The sequence below is a fragment of the Crocodylus siamensis genome, chromosome 4 (assembly GCF_052110815.1).
Source record: "Crocodylus siamensis isolate JL-2025a chromosome 4, ASM5211081v1, whole genome shotgun sequence".
NCBI lineage: Eukaryota > Metazoa > Chordata > Crocodylia > Crocodylidae > Crocodylus > Crocodylus siamensis.
Window position 1 is genome coordinate 27685539 of NC_143398.1, and position 26276 is coordinate 27711814.

Genomic DNA, 26276 nt, shown 5'->3' on the forward strand with positions numbered 1-26276 from the left:
ATTACCTCCCTTTGGGCATGGAGGATCGTCTCCTTAAGGAGCAACCACTCACCTTCGACATCTGATTCCCTTCCCCTCTGGGTCCTCAGCGCTTCCCCAACGATCCTCCTTAGCTTGTTGAAGTCAGCCCTCCTAAAGTCTAGGGCTGTTGCCTTGCTGCAGCCCTTTGCCACCTTACGCTGGATGGTGAATTCCAGCAAGCGATGATCACTGTCTCCCAGGTGGCCCATCACCCGCAGCCCCCTCACCAGGTCATCACCCGTGGCCAGCACTAGGTCCAACAAGGCGTCTCCCCTGGTGGGACTGTGCACCTCCTGGGTTAGATGGAGGTCCTGCACTCTGGCTAAGAACCGACGTGAGCGATCAGACTTGGCTGACTGCTCCTCCCAGCAGATGTCTGGGAAGTTCAGGTCCCCCATGATGACCACATCCTTAGCCCTCACTGCCTCTGTAAGCTGACCTAAGAATTCCAGGTCGAGCTCTTCTCCCTGGTTGGGAGGTCTATAGTAGACTCCCACTGTTAAGTCTCTCTCCCCTGGACTGCCTTTTACTCTAACCCAGAGCACCTCAGAGTGCCCCCCCTCTACCCCCATGCTAATTAACGAGGAAGTATATTCCTCCTTGATGTAGAGTGCTACTCCTCCACCTTTCCTTCCTATCCTGTCCTTCCTGTATAGCCTATAGCCCTTGACACTCACCACCCAGTCATGCGATGAGTCCCACCACGTTTCTGTGATCCCTACTATGTCAGGGCTGGTGACAGCTAGGAGGAGGGCGAGTTCCTCCTGCTTCTTCCCCATACTTCGAGCATTCGTGTAGAGGCATTTGAGGCCTTCAGCGGTTGTGCCCACTGACCCCCTAGTCTCAGCAATGCCCCGTCCCCCATCGCTTACCTGTTTCTCCCTTTTGACCATTGGTCTGGGCTCGCTGGCTGTTGCTGGGCCTGGTATCTCATCGTCTCCTCCGCCCTCATCTTCCCCCTCCCCCGACGAGCCTAGTTTAAAGCCCGCCGAAGGAGGTTCACCAACCTGGAAGAGAACACACGCTTACCTTTAGGGGAAAGGTGGAGCCCATCCCATCCCAGCATGTCTCTCATCACGATGTACCGGTCATGGCTGAGGAAGCCAAAGCCCGCCTCGAAGCACCATTCCTGTAGCCTCCAGTTGGTCTCCGCAATGCACATCTCGTGACGTCTGCCGCGTCCGCTCACTGGCAGGATGGACTACATATAGTTGATGTAGTTAAAAAAACAAACAAAAAACCTTCTGCTGGCATACCCCTCCTCTTCACTAGTCGCTCTGCTGACTTAACTGTAGCAGCAAAGAGTCTGGACATTTTATATTCTAATTCAGTGCAGGCATGCCTCAATTTCATTTTGAAAGGAAATGCATACTACTTTGTGTTCTTAGCCCTGACTACTTAGTCATAACTGATTTGCTTAAAATAAACTCTCTTCCTTCCCAAATATAAAACAACATTGCCTCCAAAATTTCAGAAGGTGGAAGAGTAGGGCACTGGGATAATGAGGTGATATTTGGTGCAAGATGAAATAGAAGGTAAGCTGTGACATTTTGAATGGCGATTGTCATGAGAAAACCAGAAAGTCTGTTATATCTTTGGAGGAAATATAATAATCCATTTTTCAGTCAGTGCAGCTGAATAAAGAAAGGTGAAGTTCTCTTTATAGTACAAGCAAAAATTACACACATCATTTTTTTATTAAAATTAGCAGCTCACCAAATTTATGAGAGTGTGCCTAAAATTTTCAGTTTCATTATTATTTAAGCATGCCTATTGTAATTGACACTTCTAGCTAATAGGTTTCCAGTGTAAGTGTTGGATTGGCTACAGAGAGAAATAAAAATTATATCAGGATGACTTGTTGTCACCCTCTTACCTTCTTTTTACCTTTGAAAACAAACTTTTTTTTTAAAGGTAAGCAAGTATTAAACAGGTAAACTGGAAACAAAAACTTTGAGTAGCTGTTTTTTAGCTATTGTGCACTACTGGCCCTTGAGCCTTCATGTAAATACACAGATGCTTCAGAAATAAACCAAATACCTGAGTGAAGCATAATAAAACTAGTTGAGCAAGCTAGCTGAATGGTCATGACTTCAATCAGTGTGCTGTAGGTAAATGACATAATGAATGATGACAGATGAGTACTAATCCTCTGTCCTCCCCGATGGTATGTGCTAAGCAAAGTGTTAATGTCAATATTGCTAATGCTGCTTGTTAATGGGAGCAGCACTGGGGTTTGTTTCTAGTGCTGAACTTCTAAGAAACACAAATGAACAGAAGCCTGTTACGTCTTCTCTCATTTTATGTTGCTGTCTTGCTTCTGGTGATCTTTTGTCTGCCTTCACCACGATCAATGTCGTTCATACTCTTTTATCGTTTAAGAGCTATCACTGTGTTTTTCTTTATTCTAGAGTTTCTCACTTCCTTTAGAATCTTAAATATTAAAAAGGCTTAAACTTCAAACACCCAGTGCTCTCCCATAACAAAACCAGAACTAGAGCTAAAATCAACAAGTATAAGTTAAATATATGTTCAAAAAATTAGCCTTTTAAAAATCAATTTTCAGTCAAAAAAGAAAAAGAAAGGGTACCCAAAATGTTTCAGAGATCTTAAAAATAAATTGGGTAGACAGAGAAAACCTTATGTCAAATGTAAATGATAGGGAAGTTTGAGTAAATGGAGTTGTAATTTATTTCTCATGTCCCTTTTTTTGGCTTTTCCCCTCCACTGACAACCAACACAACTATAATTCATTTAACCAATGAGCAAAAATGCTGTCCATTATGAGAGTAAAACTGAAGGTTTTAAACCCTTGTGATCCCATAATCAGAATGTAATATTTTATGTTTTTCACATCCTTGCTGTGAATTACAGTGTAGTTTTCCTTGTCAGGGACCAAACAGCTAAAGGATTTTGTTTTGTTTGTTTTGTTTTTGTTTTTATAGGAAAAACTTCTTACCAGGAAAGGGTATTGGTTATTTTGTGACATTTTAAAGGGTATGAAATCTATCAGCAGCTACATTCATTTGTTGTGGATAGGAACTATTCTGTATTTCACTTCAGCTTTAAGATTTTTTATTTCTTCCTAACATTTTTTTCTTGGTGTAAAGATTTGGTATTCCTGTTCATGCTACTGGGATTAGAAACACTATAAATGTATGTTGTCCAGCCTTTTTCAAAATACCTGTAATTTTTATTTGATAGGATTAATGCAACAGAAAATATTTCTGAGATGCCTCAGTGGCACAGGCAGTCAGAATGCAAAACCCTAAAACAAGTGAACATTATTATGAGCGTCTACTTCAGTGTTCCCTCTACTGTGTATTAGTTTAGGTATAACCATTAGGTGGAAAAAAGAAAGACATATTTGTCCTTTGTAGTATATTCCCTGAATGGACATACTAGGTGCAATAGGGCATTTTAATGCAACAAAGGCATACAAACAGAGCCAGTGGCTAGAAATTAAAACCAGACAAATCCAAATCCAAAGTAGAAATAAATGCATACATTTTTATCTAATGTTTAACCATTAGAATAAAATACCAAAGGAGTGGTAGATTCTCTATCTTTTAATCTCTCTAAATCAAGACTGGATATATTTCTGGAAGACAAGCAGAGGCAATGTGTAGGGGGTGCATGGGGGTGCACTCTCTTAATTTGTCATGTTCCAAGCCCCTGATAGCATTGTTCCCAGGCAGGGGGGCAGGCAAGAGTGTTGGTCCCCCCACCAATCCTGCTGACCTGGAAGTGCCAGTGGCCAGTTGCAGGTCAGCAGGATCAGTCGCGAGGGGACCGCCCCCCCAGTTGCTGACTGTCCACTGGGAGGGGGGCGACTCAGCAGGCACCAGTTGCCTATGAAGATGTGGTTCATACATGACTTGTTAGGTTCAATACAAGGTTATTGGTTGATAGTTTAATTACCTGCCTTATTCAGGAAGTCAGAGTAGATTTAGTAAGGCTTTAATATTATGAATAAATTTATGATTTAAGTAAAATGTGAACTGGCACTGGAACTTATATTTGTCTTCTGTTCATCTTACAGGTACTACAGTGCTACTATTCTGCAGATGTCAGGGGTTCAAGACGACAGGCTTGCAATTTGGCTGGCTGCATTAACAGCATTTATAAACTTCATTTTCACTCTAGTGGGAGTCTGGCTTGTTGAAAAAATGGGCCGCCGGAAACTTACACTTGGTAGCTTAACAGGTATGTGATTAATTGGGAATGAAAACTAGGAAAATGAAATCACTGTTCTGACTGTTTCTACAGTCAACACCAGTCTTAAGAAAAAAAATCTGTTGGCTCCTTATTTTTCCTTAAAAGTTCTTGTTGCTGGTTTTTTTTAAGAATACACTATACTGAAGTATACAGGCACTTGTTGAATGAAAACAGTATGTGCTAAGGGTCAAGAATAAAATGTTATTTTTTTAATCATAATGGCTATTTGTTTACGGTATTGTTGCCCATATTTGTGGCCTATTAAGATTTTTCTTTTGGGAGAAGCCAAATGCTCATAACTACACAATTGGGTTCTTCTTAAATGTATAATATAGTATGTGGAGTTATTAGATATGCAAGTGGATATGGAACATTTTGTCAGAAGTTATTACAGAAAGCAAAATACATTTGTAATTATTGTATACTTTTTAAAAAGCATATTGTTCTGTTGATTACACCCCAGATATAAAATCATCAAATCATTGCAATTAATGATTTAACATATCATAAAGTGGGCAGTCTTCATGCTGATATAAAATACCAAAGGGTAAAATTCTGAATGCTTATGAATTTTAACCATTAGCTATACACCTTCATAGTAAGAATGATAATAGGGTTAGCAGTTTCTCTGACTCAGTCAGAACATCTGTAGGAAGATGTAATCATCAGAGGATGGTATCACTGACTGCAGTTAACATGCAGCAATTTCCATAACAAGACCAGGTTTTTTACTTATAATTTTGCCGTATTTTAACCATTTCAGCTGTAGTTTTGCATGCCAAGGTCACTTCCAGGTTAATTTTTCTGGAAAGTTTCAGGTAAAACAGTTCACCAGTGTGTGCAAATAAGGCTGGAGGAAAATACATTTTGTATTCCTTGGGGTATTGGGAATAACTCTTTTAAAAATGTATAATTGAAAAGTTTGGGGGCTTCCCTGCTTTAGAGTAGGGATTTAAAATTTGACAGTGTGGTTTTCATATCAGAAATCTAAATATCCAACAAGTACAGGTAGGTGACTTACTAGCCAATTTAATAATGTATTAATCAGAGCAAAACATGACCTTTCAAATAGCTGACCAACCAGAGTTCAGGTAACATTCTCCAAGTAGATAGAATAATAAAATGAGAGTATAAAGCAAAAACTCCCTAAACGATATCCCAACTTGAAGTTCAGTAAGGACAAGTGCAAAGTTCTGCACTAAGGACAAAATAATACCATGTAACAGGCTGGGGACTAACTGGCTAAACAGCAGCTCTGCAGAAAAGACCTGGGGGTTACAGTGGACAATAAGCTAATATGAGGGTGTCAAACTCATCTGGCCCTATAGGCCAGTAGAGTGGCCCAGGATTAGTCCATGGGCTGGATGAACAGGCCAGATCAGGCCCATGGACCTCTCCCCCTACCTATCCCTTTCATGCAGCATCCCAGCTCTCTTGGATGTTATCTTTTCCTTTCACCACCCTGGAATCAATTTAGGACTGGCTTTTATAGGCCTTAGTTCCCTCTTACTCCCAGCAACCTCTGGGAATATTAGTGTTTGATAAGAGCCAGCTGTTTGTGTTTGCGCTTTGCCTTTGCCAATTCTTCTGCAGTGGTCATAGTGACCTTGCCACCAGTTGATGATAATGTAAGGTTGGCAACCTGAAAACATTCATATAAACATGTCTCAAACAACCAAACAGGCAGAAATAAAATAATAAGAACAGGATTGCAATAGGGTCTTATGTATATGGTACTGTGACACAGAAAAAGACTGCAAAGTTAAGATGTCCTTGCTCTCTGCTGGGCTGCTATCTTTCATTCAGCAAGGTCTTCTTAATCAGCACTGTGTTGCTTATTGTTTGTATTTTCTTATTGACTTCAAAAAAGGGGGGAAAACAAGACCCTCTTTGCTTGAGTCAAGGCTGAGACCACTTGCAGTCTCTAAATCCTGCTTAGAGCTTTTTGTATGATGATTGGTTTTCAATTTTAGGTGGCAAGGAAGGGATGATTATACAAGTTGCACATTTTCTGATATTTTTATCTTTATGTATCCCTTATTATTCTATTTTAATGGTCTGTGCAGCATACAAAGCACTTTTGTTGGAGAGATGTTTACTAAATGAGTAATTATTAGAAGCTCATTAGATCCTCTGGTGGGTGGTATTATTTTCCCAAAGAATGGATTTTGTTGTGTTGGCAAGCCTGAATATTTCGCTCTATCCTTCTTCTGTGCCTCGTTAGGGATTCAGAATCTTGACTTCTGACTCCTGGTTACTAGAGTGACTGTGTCTGGGCCTTTGGACAAGCCACATGACCTGCCCCTTCAGTCTCTCACTGTGCAAAATGAGGATGGTAAAAATACTGACTGCGTAATTCTTTTGTGAGGTTTAATTTGGTTAATGTTTGTATAGTGAGTTATAAAAGCTAAGACCATGGAAAGTCATACATGTGTAGCATTTCATAGCACTATAACAATATAACTCTAAGAGGAGTGTACACATGTTCGGAACCCCCTGGCTGGATTGCTACAAAGTCACCAGGGAAGGGGGATCAGGTATGCTGTCAGTCATCCACGCACACTGACAGTGATCTGTGGGCAGCCGATCACTTATAGAGTGGTCAGCCATGATCCCTGCCTCTGCAGAGAGCAGAGACAAGAGACAGTTTGGGACCAGTGAGCTGTCATCGACAGGCCTACATTGGACTGGGGGCAACAGTATTCCTTGCCCCCCTCCCCCACCAACAGTGGACTGTCTGTCTTTGACAGTTACTTCTCTAAGTTTGGGAACAACAGTTCCTTGTCCCCTCCCTCCTACTCTTTTCCCTCCGGTGGGCTGTCATGGAGCCTACCACCTTCTCTCCCTCCCTTCTTTCTTCTCCCCTTAAAGGAAGGGAGAGCAGAGCACTCTGGTAAGCTGAGAGACCCGGAGACTCCCTGTAGTGTAACATGGAACTGTACAGATGTTACATATGGTGCTATAAAACAAAGTGCTCCAGAGAAGTTCCTGTGTCAAACCAGAATATTTTTATAGAACTTGCTGTATTCTTGTAGCACTACAGTTCATGTTGGCACACCAGCTTTCTGTAGCACTACAAGGGGATATGTAGTGCTACAAATATAAGGTCTGTCCATGGCCTAAGCCGAAGAAAAATTGGGGGTAAAAAAACCACATTCACGAATATCTCAGACCCAAGTAGATTTCTGGAGTCCTAAGTAGAATTGTTCTATATACATGTTTAATCAGGTATTTTTTGTGACATGTTCTTAGCATTGCAATGAACAAATTATGGGCTATAGTATCAGTGTTCACATTCACATTAATTTTGTTAAATCATGTATCAAATAGATTTGGGTCTACTGGAAATTGTTTGAACCTGAGAGAAAAAATGTTTCCCTCCTCTGTCTGCTCCCCCCACCCTATTCTAATTTGGGATGCTTATTTTCAAGAAGTCTGTATTTTTCTTAAACTGCATGAGAACCATGTTACAAGTAGTGTCAAGCACACATTCTAGCGTACATGCATGATTTTAGAAATGTGAGTTATCCTCTTAGTCCTCACATTCTGCCTTCCTTCCCGAAGAACATTTGAATAGGATAAAACATTCTTCTTTGCTTTTCCTAAACTGTTATAAAGTCTTGCTGTGCTGTGCTGAACATCTGCTCATGGGGTGGCTTGGTGATTCATGAATCTGTCCCTATGTCACAGGAAAATTCGGTAGCTCCACATAAATAAGGTTAAAGCTCTCTTTGCCTAATATCAGTCAATATTTGTAAAGTTCTGTAGAACTCTTGAAATAAGATGTTTTTCATAAATATGCTTTAGTATGCTGTAGTCGGACATCTAGACATACACATGCACATATTTTGTGTGTGTGAAACATGAATAAATGAAAGGATGCATGATAGTATAATATACTCCCAAGGTTGTATCAGGCTAAAATTTGGAATAGCTGTGTTATTCATGAGTGATGAAGCCATATGTGAGTTTTACAGGCCATTCCAACACAGCATCTGGTAAAATGTTTATACTGTTCTAAACAGCGTTGCCTATATACCATCCAGGCCTTTGAAATGCATGATACTTGTATGACTATATATGCCTGTAGAGACTACAAAAAATGAGTGCCCACACATTCAGGATGTTTGTAACACTACAAAGAAGACAGATTCACGACAAAAATGGAGAATCTACTGCAAAGAAGTTCTAGTTTCAAACATGAACTTTTTGGGAGCCTCCCATGTAATGTGTGGACAGTCATATGTAGTGGTATAGGGTTCTCTAAGACTCCCCAGCATCCTGAGGAGGAGGAAGGGGAGAGAGGCTGGCTCCTTGAGGGCCTGCAGCAAGCTACCTCCAGCTGATACCAGTGTTGTCATGTAGCAAAGGGTATTCTCAGATTCCTAAAAAGACAAGTTAGCATTGTAGGAAATCCTCTGCTAAGTGCCAGTGTAAATTAGGTATCTTGGTTTGTTTTTTTCTAAACACATCTATTCAGCAGAGAATTATTTCGTGTTCTCTGAAGTAAAATTACTTTGTTATTTTTCTGATTTTAGGTACTGGTATAGCACTCATTATTCTAGCTTCAGGATTTTTGCTGTCAGCTCAGGTCTCACCACGAATCACTCTTAACCCAACAGCACCTTCACCAAACGCTACCTGCACAAAATACAGGTGAGATTTTATGATTATTTGTCCATTACATTTCTATTGGATATTTATCCCACAATTTCTCAACCTTTGAAAACACAGTGTTATTAAAAGGTCTGAAAATATATATATATTTATAAAAGCTAAGAATGTGCTTGCTGTTACTAGGCTGTTTACAGATAACCCCGTGTATTACATGGTAACCCAGACAGGAACTCTATTAGAACATTTATATTCCTTTCCCTTCATTTCACTGGTTTAAAATAGATTCTACCTTTTCAAACTATGTTTACTAGTAGTGAATTCAGAGTAGATATGCTTATTTCATTTTTCCATGGTAAATTGAACTTATACTTTTGCATACAGTCAGGGTTTCCAGTCCATTAGTTTAGAATTTTTGTTAGAATATTCACTGATTTTTTTGTAGTTACGGTTTTTGATCTAATTTATTTGCTAGCAAATAAAATACACAAACTGATTTAATAGAAGAAGTAGTGTTCTTTACTAAATCTCAGGGATTTAGTAATGATTAAAGGCCAGATCCAGTTTGGTCTCAGAAGTGCCTTAACAGCTCTAAGGTTTAACTTAGGCCCCTTAAGTTCCAAAAAACATTTCAGTTTGTGCCTGTTCTTCAAGCCATGAAGCCCCATAGACAGCTAAGCAGGGCCTCCATTTTGGGTTTCTTACACCTGCCCCTGTTTTTCTACCTGAAAGCAATCCAGTGTGCTCAGAAGTGATCCATTTTGGTCACTAAGACATCTAATTCCCATTGAAGCTCCATGGTGATCCAGTTCCATGGGACTGTCTAATACCCCAGAGAGACCAGATCCATTAAACACGCTCGGAGCATATCTGACATATGTTGACAACACCATTCCAGAGGCTCTTTGTTTTTCTTAACTAAGGATTATCCAATAAAGTATTTTAAAAGTCCTAGCAGCAGGGCTCAGAGGGCCCTCACCTCACCATGCTTCAAGTCTTAGGAATGTTACTGGACTAGAAGCTTTTACCCTCTGTCCTGGGAGTATGCATTCTGTATTTGTTCAGCTCAGAACTATGCCTGGGAATTAGAGTTTCCTGTAAGCACCTTTGAGCTTTCTAGACCTTCCTTTTGGGGTACCTCTTCCCACACACACACACACACACACACACCTCATTCTCTATGTATTGCACCTAACTGCCTAAACTTTGTTAAACTGGATTACCATTTGGAGGTTCCTCATTGGCTGTATTGGGGTCCTGGGTGCCTAAACCCAGTCAAATTAGATCATTCTTTCAGGCTGAGGTACATAGATTTTGAGGTAGTGGGATGCCTGTGACACCAAACTAGATGTGGCATCCTTGGGTTTGGATTGCTTGTTGATATGCATAAAATAATAATCAGTAGCTTGCCTTTATCCCTATGGAGACTGCAGTCATATGTATGTGCTTCTCAGTATTCATTTGGCTGGCAGACTAGATAATGCAAAAGTTCCACTGAGAAAAACTACCATATTTATGTGATTGCAAGATGCATTTTTTCCCCATTTAACATTGTGGGGAGCCCCTCATCTTGGATTTGAGGGTGGCAAGCAGTTGCTGTGGCCCCGGCCCTGGCCCCAACCCTGGGTTGGGGCCAGAGCTGCTACTGCTGCATGCTCCTCTCCCACTTCTGCATCCCCTGCCTCTTCCCCTTGTAGGCTTGGGCCCTTGCTCTCCTTTCTCCCGGTCTCTCCCCCAACCCCTGCAGCCTCTGCCCCTTATGTTCCTTCCCTCCTCTTACTTTTGCCCCATGCCAGCAGGCTCTATCCCCATTCCAGCCTGGGGCAAGGATCACAGCCCCATCCTGGCCTGTAGCAGCAGTGATGACTCCATGTTTGTGTTGTGGGGCCAGGAGGTGGAGGCAGGTGAGGGACAGAGTGGGAGGGAGATGGAGGAGCAGGGTTGGAGCCTAAAGCTGCAAAGAGGGGCAACTGTGGGGAAGATGCTGCTGGCAGGGCAGGCCAAAGGGAGAAGTATATGGGGGGGAGGGGGCAGATAGCAGGGGGTAAGCTGCTTGCCCTCCCCATCACCTCCATACTACTTGCCCCTACCACCTGCCTCCCTACTGCCCTGCACCCTTACTGCTTCCCCATATACCTGCCCCCTACTACTGCTTTCCCCACTGCAGCAGTGGTGGGGATGACTTTAAGGCAAATGATATACATGGAAAGTGATAATACATTTTAATGTTTATAGCTAGAATCTAATTATTGGGGGTTATCTTCAATTCCGGGCCAGCGTGGATTCAGGTAAATACGGTAGCTAAATATGACTGTTTGTTTAAATTGCAGTAAAGGCTGAAGCAGCTCTTTGGTTCAAACCAGTTTCTCTACTTGACAAGTGTTTGCGGCTGAGCACAATACAGATAAGCCTCAAGATTTTATTCTAGGGATGGATTAATGATTAAAATGAATAATTCACCAAATAATACAAATGTGAGTGCTCCTCAAGACCAGAATACACAGTACACGGGTGTTCAGCTGCCTGTCCTTGCCCTTTGCTCTTCTTTCTCAGCAGAAAAACCAGGGTAGACTCCCCAGGCTCTCCTAAAAGCTATAGGAAAGTTGTGGTGATGAGGAAATTCTGAGGTGGGACCCTGGAAGTGGGAGAAGCAGTCTAGTTTCTCCAGAGGCACTGGCTAGAAGTATACCTGGCTGCTCTCCACGCCCTAGGACACTTTGTCAGAAAATGTGTCTGAGGAGAAGAAACTATGGCATCCTGCAATGTGGGTCTTTTAGCAAGAGGGGTGATACAAATGATGGTAATCATGGTCTGGATACCATCCATGTCTTAGGATCCCTAAACACAGATATCATTGCTTCGCTAGTTCACTGCTTCCTAATTTGCTACCTGTCCTGCTTTGTTGTTTTTGGTGGTTGCCCACATTGCCTTCTCAAATAACAAGTGATATAGTAAAGAGATCAAAAAAGTGTCTCCAAAGAAATGGTCCCTTTTTGTATGAAAATACAGAAAGTTACTGTATTTTCTCACATACAAAACACATCTTTAAAAAACAAAAAAACAAAACAGCTGAATGAAATTGAGATAGATATTTTAAGGAAGAAAATACAGCAATGGCAGCTTCTGCAGGGGACAGAACACTGCTCTTTCTGCACAGGGGGCACCACAGTGAACATGCAGGGGTGCCTCCCTGCTGGAAATCGATAGTAGGAGCTCTGCAATGCCCACTTTACTGTCCACATGCAGCACTACTTTCCCTTTTCCCTGGCAGAGGCATATGCTGCAGAAACTGGTACTGACTTTGGAGCCTCTACCCCAGCCCCCGGAGCATAGCACTGCTGTATTTCTAAAGGAGACCAGAGCCATGAGTGCTGAGATGGAGGTTCTTGATGAATCAGTTGGGTGAGCCCTCAAATGACTCTGCACGTAGGGCTGGCTAAGAGTGGCTCTGCTTTCCTGGCAGGTGCTGCAGACTGTGTACCCAGCTCAGCTGGAGAAGAGGAGAGGAGTCAGGCATTTTGGGTCAGCCAGCAGCACCTGTGGCATCCTGCCTCTAGGAGAATATCAGAACAGCCACAATGTATTGTTGCCCCCACTCCCATATAGCTTCCTGTGTTTCCGTACCATGCTTACTGGCATTTTCAAGGAAAGAGTATTTTTTCTTCATTCTGCCATTCCAAAAAATGATACATATCTTATTCAAGGGTGTGTTGTATGCTTAAAGTATCAATGGAATGGCCTCTGGAAATTGTTTGGAAGAAATGGTGCAAATGTGAACAATGAGGTCTTGCAACATTTGCTGATATACCCAGATTTTTTGGGGTGAGCTGCATCTGAAAAGAACTGTGAGGTCGTTCAAAGGAGTGGGACAAAGCTAGGGATGACTGTCAAGCCTGATACCAGATGAAAACAGATGTAGACTGGGTTGTTCTGAATAATTTGTTTGAAAAAAATAAATTGCTTCTACACATTGTTGATTTCCAAGTTTACTGTAACCGCTTGGGAAGGAGACCTAGAGATCATTGTGGATAGCTCAGTGGACAGAAGGCAAGCAAGATGTTAGTAGTAGATAAGGTTGTCATTATATGAACCAATGGAATGCTCTCATCTGAAATTGTCTGTTCTTTTTAACAGACTGACCAAGTCAATATAGCAGGAAAAAGGGTCTAGGGAAGGGCAATTACAGAAGGTTAGAAGAATGGAGGGGCTTTCATATAGGGAAAGTTTGAAAAGGCTAGAACTGTTTTAATTTAAAGATAAGAGTGAACATGTAGGAGGTAATATGAAATAATGAGTGATAGAAGGTCCCACATGCTTCTGTTTAGCCTCATGGCACCATAATAAGGATACAGCAATTAAACTAAATGTCTGCCAAGTTAGAAGTTATTAAACAAAAGTTTTCTATATCATGCATTAATTAACTGTGGGCTTCAGTGCCAAGTGTTTAGCAGAATTCAAGAAAGGATTAAACATTTGTTTTGATAATGAGAATATCCACAATTATACAAGATAATATTGTATATGGGATATCAACTCTCTTGTTTGAGAACATCAGAAATGATAAACTTCTTGGAACTAGGGGAAAATTACTTTCTTCCTAAGAGTGTTATCCACTATTGTCTATTTTGAGGAGGATCTTAATTTCTTCTCTGAAATACCTGCTATCAGCCACTGCTGCAGACAGTGGTGCAAAGCCTTACAATTTGCTGTCTTTTCCACCAAGGACTCTAGCAATAGAAAATTACTTATTAATTATTCTTTTAGTGGTGTTTCAAGGGAAGAAAGCAATTAAGAACATTTCATCCTTGGTGGAATCCCCAGTGGACATTAGCTCCAGCCTGCCTCACTTGCAAAGCCTTTTATCTGCAAGTACAAAATCTAGAAGAACATCTTCCTCCATGTAAGTATTTCATGAAATAAACTTCACACATATCATAGGCTATGGTTCTGCTTTGAAATGTGGTTGCAGCATGACTAAAAATCCCCCTCACCTGTGGGTTCTCACCCTCACGCTGGGCGTACCCTGGCTGGGGGTCCAGTGCTGAGCCAGGGGGAATGCACACATTTCAAAGAGAAAAAAAGAGGACATAAAGGCATCCGGTTTCAAATTAATAGAGGACTGAGTAGCACAAAACCGGAATGTCCTCTATGATGGTCACGCTACCCACAGCCCAGCAAGTCAGGCTGGGATGGCTCAGGCCCTCCCCCTCCTCAGCTGATGGCTTCTGAGGGGGGTGTGGAACTCATCCCCACCTCTGCCCAGCACCAGCCCCCCAGCCAGGGTCTGCCCAGTGCAGGAATGCGCAGCACCCATGAGCGGGTGGGACTTTTCTCCCCACCACAGCTGAAGCTGGGCTGGGATTGCCCCAGCCCCACCCTCTCCTCAGCTTTCTGCCTCTGAGGGGGTAGTGGGAACGCACCCTGCCCTCACAGCTGGGGTCTGCCCAGTAGGAGGAAAGTATCCATCGGGGGATATTTTTGTCCCCTGCCCTGTGGCTCAGTTCTGGGTTGGGATGGCCCCAGCCCTGCCCTTTCTACAGCCACCCACCTCTGAGAGGCGTGGGGGTACTCACCACCAGCTTGTCACCAGTCTCCTGGGCAGTTGTGGTCTGCTCTGCATGGTGGGAAAAGCACCCACCCAGGGGCTTTTTGTGCCACTGCAGCTTGGAGCCAGGCTGTGATCTCCCTAGCCCACCTCTTCCCCAGCCATTCTTCTCCAATGAGGGGTGGAAAGGGGAGGGGCATGGGAATGCTCCCCCCAGCCCAGCACCAGACCCCACAGCTAAGTTCTGCCTGGCAGGGGGATGAAAGCCCCCACTGGGGAGCTCTCCCTTTCCCTCCTGCCTGCAACTCAGAACCAGGCTCGGACTGCCCCAGCCTCACCCCTTCTTCGGATGTTTTTCTCTGATGAAGGGGAACTCACCAACCCCCCAGCCTGACATTGGACTCCCCAGCCAAGGTCTGCCCAGTGCAGGGGGGAAAGCACCTGATGGGGGGGGGCCTGCAACTGGATTCAGATTGGGACTACCTCTGCCCCACCACCACCCCCTCAGCCTCTGCCCCCAAGCGGGTGGCTAAGGAGGGGGCGGGGCTGGGGCAGTCACAGCCTGGCTCTGAGCTGTGGGGGTGCGAAAAGCCCCCAGGTGGGGGCTTTCCCACTGTGCTAGCAGACGTTGGCTTTGGGGGGTGATGCTGAGCTAGGGGGCATTCCCGCCCCTCCCCGGCTCTTAAGCGGACAGCTGGAGGAGGGGTACGGCTGAAGCAATCCCAGCCCAGCTGTGGGGGTGGAGGCATACAGCTCCCCCACAGTTAGTGCTTTTGCCTCACACAGCAAAACCTGCCTGGGGGGCAGAAAAGGTGTTCCCACTGCCCCTTCTCCTGCCCCCACCCCCAAAGCAGACAGCAGGGTTTGCACAATCCCAGCCTGGCTTCAGCTGCAGCATGACTAAAAGTCCCCCCTCACCCGTGGGTTCTCACCCTCACGCTGGGCGTACCCTGGCTGGGGGTCCAGTGCTGAGCCAGGGGGGATGCATTTCACCCCCACCAAAGAAGAATGGGTGGGGAAGGGATGGGGCTGGGGCAATCCCAGCCTGGCTCCAAGCTGCAGAGGAGGGTGAAAAGACCCCCGGTAGGCTCTTTCCCCACCAAGCAAACCCCATCTCAGGGGGCTGCTGCCAGGCCATGGGTGTGTTCTGCTCCCACCCCCCTGGGAAGGGGCAGGTGTGGCATGATCCCAGCCCAGTTCTGGACTGGATGGGGCAAAAAGCCCCCCAGTGGTAGCTTTCCTGGCACTGCGCAGACCCAAACTAGAGTGGGGGGTGTGGGGCAGTGCTGGCCTGGGGGTACAATTCCCTCCCTCAAAGTGGGGGTGCTGGGGAGAGATTGGCTGCTGGACACATGTCCCCACCTGCTATCAGGAACAGAGCCTGGGCTATGGCTGAGCTGGGTTCAGCAGCCTTAGGCCTGGGTCAGTGCAAGTTTGTCTGTTTTGGTTATCTGAACACAGAGCGTCAGCTGAGTTTGTTATCAGTTCAATCTACATGGCTTAAAAAAACCTGCAAAGATTGAACCAATTTTGTCTGCGGTTTTTAGAACCTCTGTCCTTAGACCTGTAGACCAGGAGGTGAGAGGAGTAGCTGTCTGTTGTTCCCTGCCTGTTCCCCAGACTAGGGATATCCTGGTCTGCAGAACTGATGTGGGACATTGTCCCACTGCTTCCTCCTCTCCCAGAAACTGGGGCACCCTATTTTTAGGAATGGACAGTCTGAGGAATGATCCATCTGAGGAATGACTGGTGCTTCCTCTTCTTCCAGAAACTGGGAGGGGAAGGGAGGAGCAGGCACCTGCTACTCCTCGTCTGTTCCCCAGAGTGGGGTGTCCTTGCCCAGAGACCAGGAGGGGAGGAACCACAGTGGCAATTTTTCCTGTGCATCCCTCAGACTGGGGACTGGAAGGAGTGGAGCTGCTGCTGTTGCTCCCCACAGTGAGCAGGGGAGAGCATATACCTTGCTCAGGTATGGGGAGAAAGGGGCAGCTACAGGCTGGAATGTGTGTCCTGTTCCCTATCCTAGAAAGATTTCTATCTGTGGCAGTTTCCCAGAATTCCTAGAAATGAATGCCTGTCCATATACAATGTCAGTCTCAACATACCATTCCCTTTACTTAGGGAACCCGATCCAGCTCTTGACCGACATCATCATAAATCTGTTCCATTTTTTTGTCCCTCTTTCTTTTATTTCTTTCTCCTTATTTTACTATCCTTTTTTTTGTTTGTTTGTTTGCCCTTGAAGGTTTGGTCACTATCTGTAGACAAACTAGTAGGGTTCTTCTCCCTAATCAGTATTTTTGTCCTCAGTACCAGCTGCAGTGTTAAACTGACACTGATTTCATCAGTCCTATTCAGGTTTACTCTGCAGCTCCCATGTTTATGGCAATAGTATTCAATAAAAAAAGCTTTCCTGGTTAAACTTATTCTAGAACTGGTTGCCTTCAAAGTTTGTTTAAGGTGAAAGAGGCAGTCAGCTGTACTCAGTACAGAAAGATTGTGCTGTTCATCCTTGCCTGAATCATCCTGACACAATTAACCTTCCTAATCTCAGCATACAAATATGCATCACTGACTGAGATGAAGGTATTAATAGTATTATATTTCAATTATATTATACAGTTAATAGTTATAAGTGTGTGTGTGTGTGTGTGTGTGTGTGTATGTTTCCATTTAGAATTCAACAGTAAAATAGTATCACCATTAGTCTAGAAAAATCCACTATAATAAGTTAAAGTTATGGTAAAGTGGTTCATGACTTTAGGACATATTTAAAAAATCAGTTTTATATTTTATCAATCTCAGCTAACCCAGTTTTTCAGCTGTGAGCTATTTATAAAATACTGATCAGGTTTCATAGGCGTGTGATAGATTGTAGACCCAGCATACTTTAAAATATAATGCCTATTTTATTTTTCAAATATCAAAGTGACCAAGCTACCAGTCATCTTGTTAGCAGAAGAATACCATGAAAAATAGTTTTTCCCTTACAAAAACCTAAAGAACTAAAAATAAATTGAGGGACAAATGTATGTTTCTGAGAACTTTTGCATATGTATGTTTCTGAGAACTTATTAATATTTAATTAACATTCTAGTGGACAACCCTTGAAAACTGAACAGTAAGCTAAGTACAAGTCCTGAAATTGATTACATAATACAGACATTTCAGGTGTTATCATCAGGGATCCTAGTTTTCTCTGATTTTAAAAAATCCCCAATTTCCAGATTTAAAAAGTAACCCCAAATCCACATTTTTCCATGATTAAAATGAAACACCACTACACACACACACACACACACACACACACACACACACACACACACACACACACACAACTATATAGGGAGAGGGAGAGATAGTTATGTATGTATGTATAAATATAGGTGTATATGTAGATACATGTTAGTGGTGTTTCATTTTAATCATGAATACATGTGGATTTTGGGTTACTTTTTTAAATCCAAAAATTGGGTATTTATTTTTTTTTATCAGAGAAAACCAGGATCCCTGGTTATCATTTGACCTTTTCTTAGGATTTGCTACTTTAGTTTGTGCATAGGGCACAATGTATATGGCATCCTTATTACTAATGAAAATTGTATGTAAAACTCTTCCCACATTATTCCCACAAATACACATATATTAATGGCTATTCATTTTAAAAAATCAGTGACTATAAACCTAATCTAAAGTACACTGGATTCAATGAATACTTTTTTACTAATTTAATTGGTCTCTGTATTGAGTGTTACATTAGTAGAGGCATATTCAGTTATGCATATGACTTTGTAGAATATTGGCAGACAAGGCTCTTTGGGTAAATGTGATATATTAAACCAGCAGTTCCCAAACTCTAAAATGGGTGGTCCTGGAAAGATCTTTTAAGAAGTGGGTCTTCTTCTATTATGGGTTGCAATTGTTTGAAGATTTTCCATGTAGGTTCCATGGAGGGATGGTATGGCATAACTAATGGTGTGCAATTCATGAGGATTTTCTTTTGGTACTGCAGGAATTCTTCACGTGGTATCTGGGTGGCTCTTTAAAAAGTGCAATCTATCGCTCTGGAGGATGCCCTTGTTGAGTGAAAGCCCTTTTGAGATTTGTGAGGTGACTATCACAGGTGTTCTCAGTGCAAATTCGGTGGTATCAGAGGGCTTGGCTATATATTACTGGTTTCTTGGTGTGTTTAGGGTGATTGCTGGTTCTGGTCCATAGGTTTCTTGTATATGGTGGTTTGTATTATACCATTCTGGATAGTGACCGTAGTGTCTAAAAAGGAAATGTTGGTGCTGGAGTATTCAAAAGCGAGTCTGATGGAGGGGTAATGATTATTGAATATCTGATAGAAATGAATCAGAGATTGCAGATTTTCAGTCCAAATGATGATAACATCTATATATCTTAAGTATAGCATGGGTTTGATGGTGCAGTTCTTGAGGAATTCTTCTTCTAGGTAGTCCATAAAAAGCCTGGCATATTGTGGGGCTGTTTTGGTGCCTATAGCTGTACCCATGGTCTGGAGGAAGTGTTGGTTATTGAAACTGAATTTATGTGTGAGGATGAAATGTATAAGTTCAGAAATATCTTTAGGTCCATACTCTGAGTTGTACTCCTGCTCTTGCAGATATATAAGACAGGCTTGGATGCCATCCTGGTGTGAGATGTTAATATATAAGCTGGTAACATCCATGGTGGCTAGGAGGGTGTTGCTGGGAAGGTGGTCTGTGTGTGTAAGTTTTCATAGAAATACTGTTGCATCTTGGACAAAACACACACTTTGGGTGACAAGAGGTTTTAGGATGGATTTGATGAAACCTGGTATTTCCTCAGTTAGAGTTCCTTGGTAGGATATGATATGTTTGCTTAGGTTCTCTTGTTTGTGGATTTTAGGAAGCATGTAAAAAATCCCTGGGTTTGGTAGTGGGGGGATCAAATTCTGTAGTTTTTCTTGTAGTTCAGATGGAAATGATTTGATGGTAGTTTTGAGCGCTAAGGTGAAAAGGGGAGTTGGATCTTCCTCTAGTTTTTTGTAGTAGGTGGCATCAGAGAGTTGTCTGTTGGCTTCTTTTATGTAGTCTTCATGGTTAGGAATAACTATAGGTCCTCCTTTATCTGCTGGTTTTATTACTATTTGGTGGTTGGATCTTAGAAATTCTATGGTCCTTCTCTCTGAGAGGGAGAGGTTGTTATGGTGGTGTGTGTTGATTATTTCATTGTTCATTCTTTCTCTGAAGCAGTCAGTATAGCGGTTGAGGTTTGAATTTTGTCCACTATGAGGTGGTCCAATCTGATTGGGTTTTGGAGGGTTTTTGGGTTGATCTTTTCCTCAATGTTGTCAAAGGATGAAGTGTTGTTGGAAGAAGATTCATTCTGGTTGTGGAAATATTCTTGAGGGGGAGGCATCAGAAGAATTCTTCTAGTTCTCCACATTGTAGTATTTTATTTGTGTAATTTTCCAGACAGGAATTCAGGCCTTTAGAAAGGACAGATTTTTCAGCTTTGGTGTGTGTGTGTGGAGAGACTGATAATATTTGAAGTTTGATTGGTTCAGTTTCATCGAGCATGAGGTTGAAATGTTGTAAGATATTGGTGTTGTTTCTTTGATGGTTGTTTTGTGGTTGAGAAAGTTGTTCCTGGAGTAATTGGTTCCATTTCTTCTTTTTATGTTGGATGATGTTGTGGAAAGTCTTTGGTAGTCTCTTTGTATATGTTGTATAATGTTTGGGAAGATATCTGGATTTTTCTCTCAAGTTGTTGCAGCATGTGTTGATTTCCTTCTTGAGATGGACCCGGGAAATTACAGGCCAGTTAGTCTTACCTCAATCCCGGGTAAGCTCTTTGAAAAAATTATCCTGGCACACATCCAGGAGGGCCTTGCGGGGGAATGCATGCTCAGGGGCAACCAACATGGGTTCATCAGTGGCAGGTCTTGTCAGACCAACCTGGTGGCCTTTTACGATCAGGTCACCAAATCATTAGACGCAGGGGTTGCTGTGGATGTAGTCTTTCTGGACTTCCGGAAGGCTTTCAACACTGTCTCTCACCCTGTCCTCATCAAAAAGCTGGGAGACTGTGGTGTCGATGCCCACACGGTCAAATGGGTCGCCAACTGGTTGGAGGGCCGCACCCAGAGGGTGGTAGTGGATGGGTTCTTCTCGACCTGGAAGGACGTGGGCAGTGGGGTTCCGCAGGGCTCGGTCCTCGGGCCCGCACTGTTCAACATCTTCATCAGTGACTTGGATGAGGGGGTAGAAAGCACCCTGTTCAAGTTTGCTGATGACACTAAGATGTGGGGGGATGTGGGTGCACTAGAAGGGTGCAATAGGCTACAAGCTGACCTTGACAGGTTGCAACGGTGGGCGGATGAGAATAGGATGGGGTTTAACACTGATAAGTGCAAGGTGTTGCACATGGGGAGGAAGAACCGGCACCACACTTACAGGTTGGGGAACTCCCCTCTTGCCAGCACGGAGACGGAAAAGGATCTTGGAGTCGTCATTGACTCCACGATGAACATGGGCCGGCAGTGTGGGGAGGCAGTCAAGAAGGCCAACCGTACCCTGTCATGCATCCACAGATGCATCTCGAGCAGGTCCAGGGAGGTGATCCTCCCCCTCTATGCGGCACTGGTCAGGCCGCAGCTGGAGTACTGCGTCCAGTTCTGGGCGCCACACTTCAAGAGGGACGTGGACGATATGGAAAGAGTTCAGAGGAGGGCCACTCATATGATCAAGGGTCAGCAGGGCAGGCCTTATGAGGAGAGGCTACGGGACCTGAACCTGTTTAGCCTCCACAAGAGAAGGTTAAGGGGGGGACCTTGTGGCCTGCTACAAACTGGTCAGGGGGGATCAGCAGGTACTGGGGGAGTCCCTGTTCCCCCGTGCGCTGCCAGGAGTGACCAGGAATAACGGTCACAAGCTGGCGGAGAGTAAGTTTAGATTAGATATTAGGAGGCGCTACTTCACAGTCAGGGCGGCTAGGGCCTGGAACCAGCTTCCAGGGGAAGTGGTGCAGGCTCCTAGCCTGGGGATTTTTAAAAGGAAGTTAGATGAGCACCTTGCCGGGGTCATCTGACCCCGGTGCTCTTTCCTGCCAAGGCAGGGGGTCGGACTAGATGATCTACCTAGGTCCCTTCCGACTCTAGCTACTATGAAACTATGATCTCTTTTGGAGTAGGTTAGGTGAAGAAAATGATTTCTAAGTTTTTCTGAAGTTCTCCTGCGTAGTTGTGAAGCATATTTGGAGTTGTGTGTAGCAGTCAGAAGATTGTAGATGTTCAGTCCTCTGGGAATGATGTTGTGTTTTCTGCATAGGTTTAGACAAAATATGTCGCTGTTGATCACTTTTATCTCCATTCCCTGGGAACTATTTTTCACAAAGGTTACAAAAGTATTTTTGTGGAGGTAATTGATTACATCTCCGCATATAGTAGTATTATGATTGTATGGACCAAAAGATTTAGTCACCCAAGGGTTACATTACCCACTTCTGAGCAAGTCTGATATTCTGTCTAGTAAGTAATATATATATATATATACATTCTTAGGAAGAACTTCAGAATAATGTATTCCATAGATATTCTAAGTATGTTCCTATCAAAGGCATAGATGCCATAAATTCAATAGTAATAAATTATTATGATCATTTACTATTTGTATTACTAGACTACCTATTGGAGTCTGAGTCATGAAGCAGGAGTCCACTGTGCTACATACTATAAAGCCACAGACTAGAAACAACAGTCCCTGCCCCGAAGAGTTTAAGTGTAACACCATCAACTGGGGATAGATACACATAGCGAATTTATGGAAGAAAGGAATCATCTTTGGTCAGCATGCCAGATAGTGGTTTCAGCCTCCAGGAGCTGATGCATTGTCAGGGTGGTTAGAGGAATTACAGGAAAGGAAAATTAAAGAGGTACATATAGTATATCAAGAAAAAATAATGTGCCTGTTTCATGGAAGTTTCCTCAAAGCTCTTAAGAACCGCAAGGAGTAACATGCTGAAAGATACAAAAGGTGCTTGTTTGAAACCTTAGCAAATAGTTGATAGTGGCTAGAATCACGGGCTCACTAAGTGCAAGAGATAACACGGAGAGTGAGTGAATTGATAGGAAGGGTGACAAAAGGCCACCAAGATCCTTGACAAAGAAGGCAAGTAGCTTAAGTTTAACATGATAGAGAAGGGAGAGACAATGGAGTGATGCAAAGAGAAGGGAATTATGGCCAAGGCAGTGATCTAGAGAATGATCTCCTCAGCAATATTCTGAATGGATAGAATTGAGGTTGCAGTTGTCAATCTGAGAGGCCAGAATGATTGAATAATGGTGCAGATGAGGAGAGCTTTAACAAAAGTTGCGTGGATGGGAGAGGCTGCCTCTTATAATGTTCTGAAGAGACAATCTGCTAGATTTGGAAGTAATCATGATGCGAAGACCTACAGAGCATGTTTTAAGTTCAAGAGAATGTTCACATAATGGTCTGAGTGAGGGGCAGAATGGAATATTGCCTGTATTGATCAAGAAAGCAGTAAAGCAGAGGGCATGGCAGGATTGAGAGGCCTGTTTAGCTATGTTGAGCTTGAGCTGACAACTAGACATCTCCAAGTTATTGGAACAAGCAGAGCATTTACAAATGAAATTCCTTTGAGAAAAGGAGTACATGTGGGAAGAGTATGGGAACACAACAGAAAGCTGGAGGTGCAGTGTGAGAAATGCAGTTGAAGCATATGCTGAAGTAAGAATTAGAAAGGTAGGAAGAGGGCCAGGAGAGGACAGAGTTCTGGAAGCAAAGTCAGGACACCATTTCAAGGAAGGACATATGGACATTGGTGCTGAAAGCAGAGGACAAGGAAAATGAGGAAGCTATTAGTTGTGTACTTTTGTCAAGGTAAAAATCAATTAACTGCATTGTCAGTGGAATGCATGAAGCAGAAACTGGATAGGAGAGTACCTAGGATGGAACTGGCAAATGCGTGATGATGAGCATACTGAATATGATATTAATTTAAGTGAAGATAGCATTAAAGTAGCTACATGGTAAGTTTTCTAACTGCAGACAGGCTAAGAATGCTGTAATCATAGCCTTGATTTGGAGCCATCAATAACAATCGTAGCTCAATTACTACTCCACACTACTAAGTAGTCAGACACTTATGCAGCTTTCTACATTTTCCTCTCTGTAATATTCATCTGCTGTGAGAAATCTTAAATAAGACTATGTCCAATTGGCTTCTTTTTTTTGTATGTGTTTGTGATGATGATGTGGACTCAATTAAATAAACTAGCCATTTGGTAATCATCTGGCTCTGTCTTGATTGTCTTAATCAAACAGCACGTACGTATTACCACAGTTCTATAATGAATGTTTGGAAGAAAATTGGTGAGGATAAAAGAATTTTAAAAAGAAAAAGTTGAATAGTGAGCAAATGCTGTACAAAGAGAGTTCAGAAATCTTAAAATAAATCAGAACTGAACAAAGTAGAGATTCAGGCCAAGAAAAACTAGATAATTCATTTGTCAAAAAGAGAAATGCACCCATAGACAAAGCTGCACTAAGAAAAGGGTTTTTTTTCCTGCGAATTCAAACTATCAAAACCAGGTATGCTACAATTTACGGTTCAAATTCAAGGGCTTCCAAGGCACATAGGCAAGCCATACTGACAGGGAGCTTACAGAAAGCTAATGCAAGAGGTGTAATGACTAACAAAACAGCAGTGGAGCAGAGGTGGCCAACCTATGGCATGCATGCTACAAGTGATGTCATAGTCATTGAAAACATAATTTTGGAGATGTCCAAGGAAGGCACTGGCAGATTTTATCCAGTGTTGAGTATCATTATCTATGTTTACTTTTGGGAAAGGTAGCTATCCAGGTAGGAGAAATGCTCAACATTCTCCAAGGACTATCCTTAAATTGTAATATGTGGAGTGGGTACACGCAATACAGTTGTCAGTGTACTGAAGGTCAGTAATGTAGGTGTTGGCTATCTCAGATTTCAAACGTAACTAGGTAATGTTAAAAGTATTTGTATCCATGTGATACTGGATGCTGTCTCCAGGTGGAAGTCTATATGATGATGAAATGCAGAATAGCTGTGATATAGATAGAAAAAACTGTTGGTGCAACCACATATCCTTGCTTGATTCCAGTTCTAATAGTGAAGGGGTCCATTTCTGAGACATTGCTTAGGACAACTGCTGTCATAGAGTTACCATATTTTCAGCAGCAAAAAATAGGACACCTGAGGGGTGGGGGGGGACAGGGCATATGATTGTGGGAGGGGCAGTGATATGCCCATGCTCTGCCTCTGCCTGTCACTCCTAAGCCCCTGCTCTCCCAGCACTGCCAGCCCCCCCCTCACTCCCAGCCCATAGCCCTCTGTTCCCCAGTGCTGCCAGTGCCCCTCACACCCGACCCACAGCCTCCTACCCCCCCCAGCCCTGCTGGTGCCCCTCACTCCTGACCCACAGACCCCTGCTCCCCAAGCAGTAGACGCGCGCGCATGCATGCATGCATACACATAGTGTCTCTTTACCTGGCTTGTCAGGGCCAGTGCAGGGAGCACATGACTCCTGACAGTCAGTCACCTTGCCTTCTGCTCCCAGCCCCAAGCAGCCAGGCTAGGAGAGCAGAGGAAGAGCAAAAAACCCAGACATTTGCTCTTATTTTAAAAGGCCACCTGGATGCAGCACAGGGGGCCAAAAAAGAGGACATGTCCGGGAAAACCCTGACGTATGGTAATCTATCACTGATGGTGATAAGGCCATGTAAAGATCTTGGTGTAGCTCTTGGCACTTCTCCTGCAGCTGTCTAGGAACAAATATCATATCTGTTGTACCTCTGAGTCTTCTGAAACCACATCGGGATTCTGGTAGAATATTCTCAGTGAGGAAAGTGAGTCTGTTGAGGAAAATGCAAATGAGGATCTTCCCAGGTATGAACAGAAGTGCAGTAACATGAATGCTGCAATCCAATCTGACTTGTTTTTTTAATATAGTGATGATTCTGACATTTCTCAAGTAACTGGGAATCTGTACATGTTTCCAGAATTTCATGAGTTGTAGTTGTAGAGAGAGCTTCTCCACCTTGCTTAGGAGGAGGGGCTGAGCAGGGTACAGATGGCACCTTGTCCCACAGACAGGGCCCTTCAGTCTAGATAAGAGGCTGGATAGGGTACAAAAGTTCGCCCACCCCAGAAGAAGGATCAGAGAAAAAAAAAATCAGAAATGATAACATCTGCGAGGCTTGGGGTGTGGTGTAGGGGCAGACAGAGCCACGCAATTGGCCCTTAAGGCTACACTTGCCCTGGAGGTACCAGTTAGTGATTTGAAGGACTAAGACTCACTCTAAGGCCTGTGGGCAAGCCTGCCTGCCTTAATCTTTATTGAGAACAAAGCACGTGGCCCTGTTGTCCTTAATAGGGTATTGTGGAAGGCCTTTGATACTTGTCTTCGAAGTGTTCCTGCCACGGTGCACTGATGGTTGGAGCTATCTTTAAAGAGCATTTTATTCCATCCTTGAACCTCAGAGGGACAGGTCCTTGTGTGTTTGTCCCATAGATAGCTTTGGTTGCACTGAAGAAACTATGCGTGTCATGGCTGTCGACAAACTTTTGAATTTCTTTTGTTTTGTCCTTCCACCACTTGTTCTTTTGCTCTCAAATTTTCCTCTGGGTCTTGGCTTTAATGTGGTGATGAATGCCTCGCTTTTGATAAATGTCTCACTTCTGTTTGGAGTTGATGTCATCCTACCAAGCCTTGAAAGCTCTCCATTTTCTGTCAGTGAGAGCTTGAAATTCTCTGTCATTCTCATTGAATTAGTCCTAGGGTTTTTGTGGAGAAGCCTAGAGATTCTTCACGTGCCTTCTGGGTGCCT

General features: G+C 43.3%; 1 protein-coding gene and 1 pseudogene across 1 annotated transcript in view; one reads left to right on the top strand and one right to left on the bottom strand.

Moving 5' to 3' along the window:
- The window catches only part of SLC2A13 (solute carrier family 2 member 13), a 323937-nt gene that overhangs the window by 220108 nt on the left and 77553 nt on the right, over window positions 1–26276 (top strand). Inside the window, exons 5-6 of the mRNA XM_090042052.1 lie at window positions 4064–4227; window positions 8778–8895. Coding sequence (XP_089898178.1) covers window positions 4064–4227; window positions 8778–8895 — 282 coding nt within the window. The remainder of the gene's footprint in view (window positions 1–4063; window positions 4228–8777; window positions 8896–26276) is intronic.
- On the bottom strand, window positions 18588–19622 carry LOC149865593 (uncharacterized; annotated as a pseudogene).